The 2,300-nt window shown below is 62.7% G+C and overlaps 1 protein-coding gene across 1 annotated transcript in view; it reads left to right on the top strand.

Annotated features, from left to right (window-relative positions):
• Positions 1-369: 369 nt before the first annotated feature.
• The window catches only part of LOC106002161 (3-ketoacyl-CoA thiolase B, peroxisomal-like), a gene marked incomplete at its 3' end in the record, with an annotated part of 7,351 nt that continues 5,420 nt past the window's right edge, over positions 370-2,300 (top strand). The window contains exons 1-2 of the mRNA XM_013037079.1: positions 370-505; positions 1,693-1,750. Of these exons, the coding sequence (XP_012892533.1) occupies positions 370-505; positions 1,693-1,750 (194 nt within the window). The remainder of the gene's footprint in view (positions 506-1,692; positions 1,751-2,300) is intronic.

Raw genomic sequence — 2,300 nt, 5'->3', positions numbered from 1 at the left:
CCGGGATCGGGCGGAGGGGGGACCCCGGGATCCGGCGGATGGGGGACCCCGGGACCGGGCGGAAGGGGGACCCCGGGATCGGGCGGAGGGGGGACTCCGGGACCGGGCGGAGGGGGGACCCTGGGATCCGGCGGAGGGGGGACCCCGGGATCCGGCGGATGGGGGACCCCGGGACCGGGCGGATGGGGGACCCCGGGACCGGGCGGAGAGGGGGGACCGCGGGGCAGGGCCGGGCGGAGGGGGGACCCCGGGATCGGGCGGAGTGGGGGACCCTGGGCAGACGGAGACCCCGATCCCTTCCCCGAGGAGGGCCGAGGGTGATGGGTCCCCAGGACGGGCTTGGGGAGTTTTCTTAACTTGGGGGTGCGGATGAGAAAGTGGGGTTCACCCATCCTGGGCCCCTCCCGGCAGGACACCACCCCCGACGAGCTCCTGTCGGCCGTGATGACCGCCGTGCTGCAGGACGTGAACCTGAGGCCGGAGCAGCTGGGGGACATCTCCGTGGGTGAGGCCCCGGGTCCCCGACACCCTGAACCCCGAGATCTGCCCAGGGGAAAGGCGGCCGATGACCCCACCCTGACCCTCCTCCCGGGGGAGCAGGGCCGCCCGGCCTGACAGGCCGAGTGCAAGGGCCGGAGGAGGAGGGCTGTGCGTGCACACGGGTGGGAGCGCGTGTAACGTGTGTGTGTGTGTGTGTGTGTGTGTGTGCGCATGCGCCGGCACTGGGGCTTGGACTCGAACCCAGCTCCTGTCCCAGCTTTATCATCGTCCAGGGCCGGTGGTGCTCTACCCCCTGAGCCACAGCTCCACGTCCTGGTCTTTTGCCGATGATGGGGTAAGTGTTCTCGTGGACTTTTCCTCCCCCGGGCCGGCTGGGGGCCTCCGTCCTCAGATCTCAGCCTCCCGAGCACTGGGATGACAGGCCTGCTCACATGAACACCCTGTCTCGGCCAGGATGCAAGGCAGACAAGACAAAAGTCTGTCTACTCCAGCCTTCTCGCTGACACGGGGAGACACTGAGGCCCCGAGCATTTGCCCCACAGCTGGGACTTGATCTCAGCCTTTACCTTCAGCCTACGGCCTGGTCCCATCCTGCGCCGATTCCCTTGACATATAACGAGCCAGTCGCGGGTGGCTCACGCCTGCCAGCCTCGCGACTCAGGAGGCTGAGACCTGAGGACCCCAGTTCCAAGCCACTCAGGAGGCTGAGACCTGAGGACCCCAGTTCCAAGCCAGCCTGGACAGGAAGAAAGTCCATGAGACTCCTATCTCACATTGAACTGCAAAAAGCTGGAAGTGGAGCTGTGGCTCCAGTAGCAGAGCACCAGGCTTGCGCACAAAGCTCGGGGGCGGCGCTCAGGCCCTGAGTTCAAGCCCCAGGATTGGCACTGGTGCGTGTACACACACCAGCCTCATTCCCCGCACCCTGGGCTCGGGTCTGTTGGCTGTTACGTTCTGTGTCGGGTTCTCAGGTTATGTGAAGGACAGGCCTCCTGCCCCATCTGTGCAGTTTTGGGGGACAGCATGGTGCAGAGGTATCTGACTGAAACTCCTGACTCCAGGAGCTTGTGTGTGAGACCCAGACAGCCGGTGGGAGAATGATCTGGAATACCTCCTGTCTGCGGCTCACAGCTGTACCTTCAGCGCTCAGAGCGCTTCCTTAGCACTGAAGAAGGCTTTCCTTGTTCACAGGCAACGTGCTTCAGCCTGGAGCCGGGGCAGTGATGGCCAGGATTGCGCAGTTTCTGAGGTGATCTTGCCTGCTTTTCCCTCTGAATTGGCCACTGTGGTTTTTGAGTGGATTCCAGCCCCCTAAAACTCAGTGAGCCAGCCAGGTGCTGGTGGCATCACGCCTGTCATCCTAGCTACTGAGGAGGCTGGGATCTAGAGGATCGCAGTTCACAGGCGGGTCAGGAAAGTCCGTGAGAGCCTCATCTCCAATGCGCCTCCAGAAAACAGGAAGCGGCGCTGTGGCTCAAATCCATAGAATGCTCACAAAAAGGAGCTCAGGGACAGGGCCCAGGTCCAGAATTCAAGCCCCATGATTGGCCAATAAAAAAATCAGGATGGGATCATGGAAGGATCATGTCAAAGCAATCCAAAAATCCCTGGGATGGTGTTCTGTGGACCCAACCTTTCCCCTACAAGGAGGAGCAGGGGAGTGACCAGGTCCTGAGCCAAGGTACACAGTCCCGGGAGACTGGGGGAAAGGTCGGCAGTCACGTGATTGTACACAACGCGAGTGTGGCTGTTTACACTGGGCCTGGGTGGCCTCTGTCCTCCCATGTCAGATAAATAAC

Source organism: Dipodomys ordii, unplaced genomic scaffold (genome assembly GCF_000151885.1).
Source record: "Dipodomys ordii isolate 6190 unplaced genomic scaffold, Dord_2.0 Scaffold3814, whole genome shotgun sequence".
Lineage (NCBI taxonomy): Eukaryota > Metazoa > Chordata > Mammalia > Rodentia > Heteromyidae > Dipodomys > Dipodomys ordii.
This window is presented reverse-complemented; position numbering and strand designations above follow the sequence as displayed.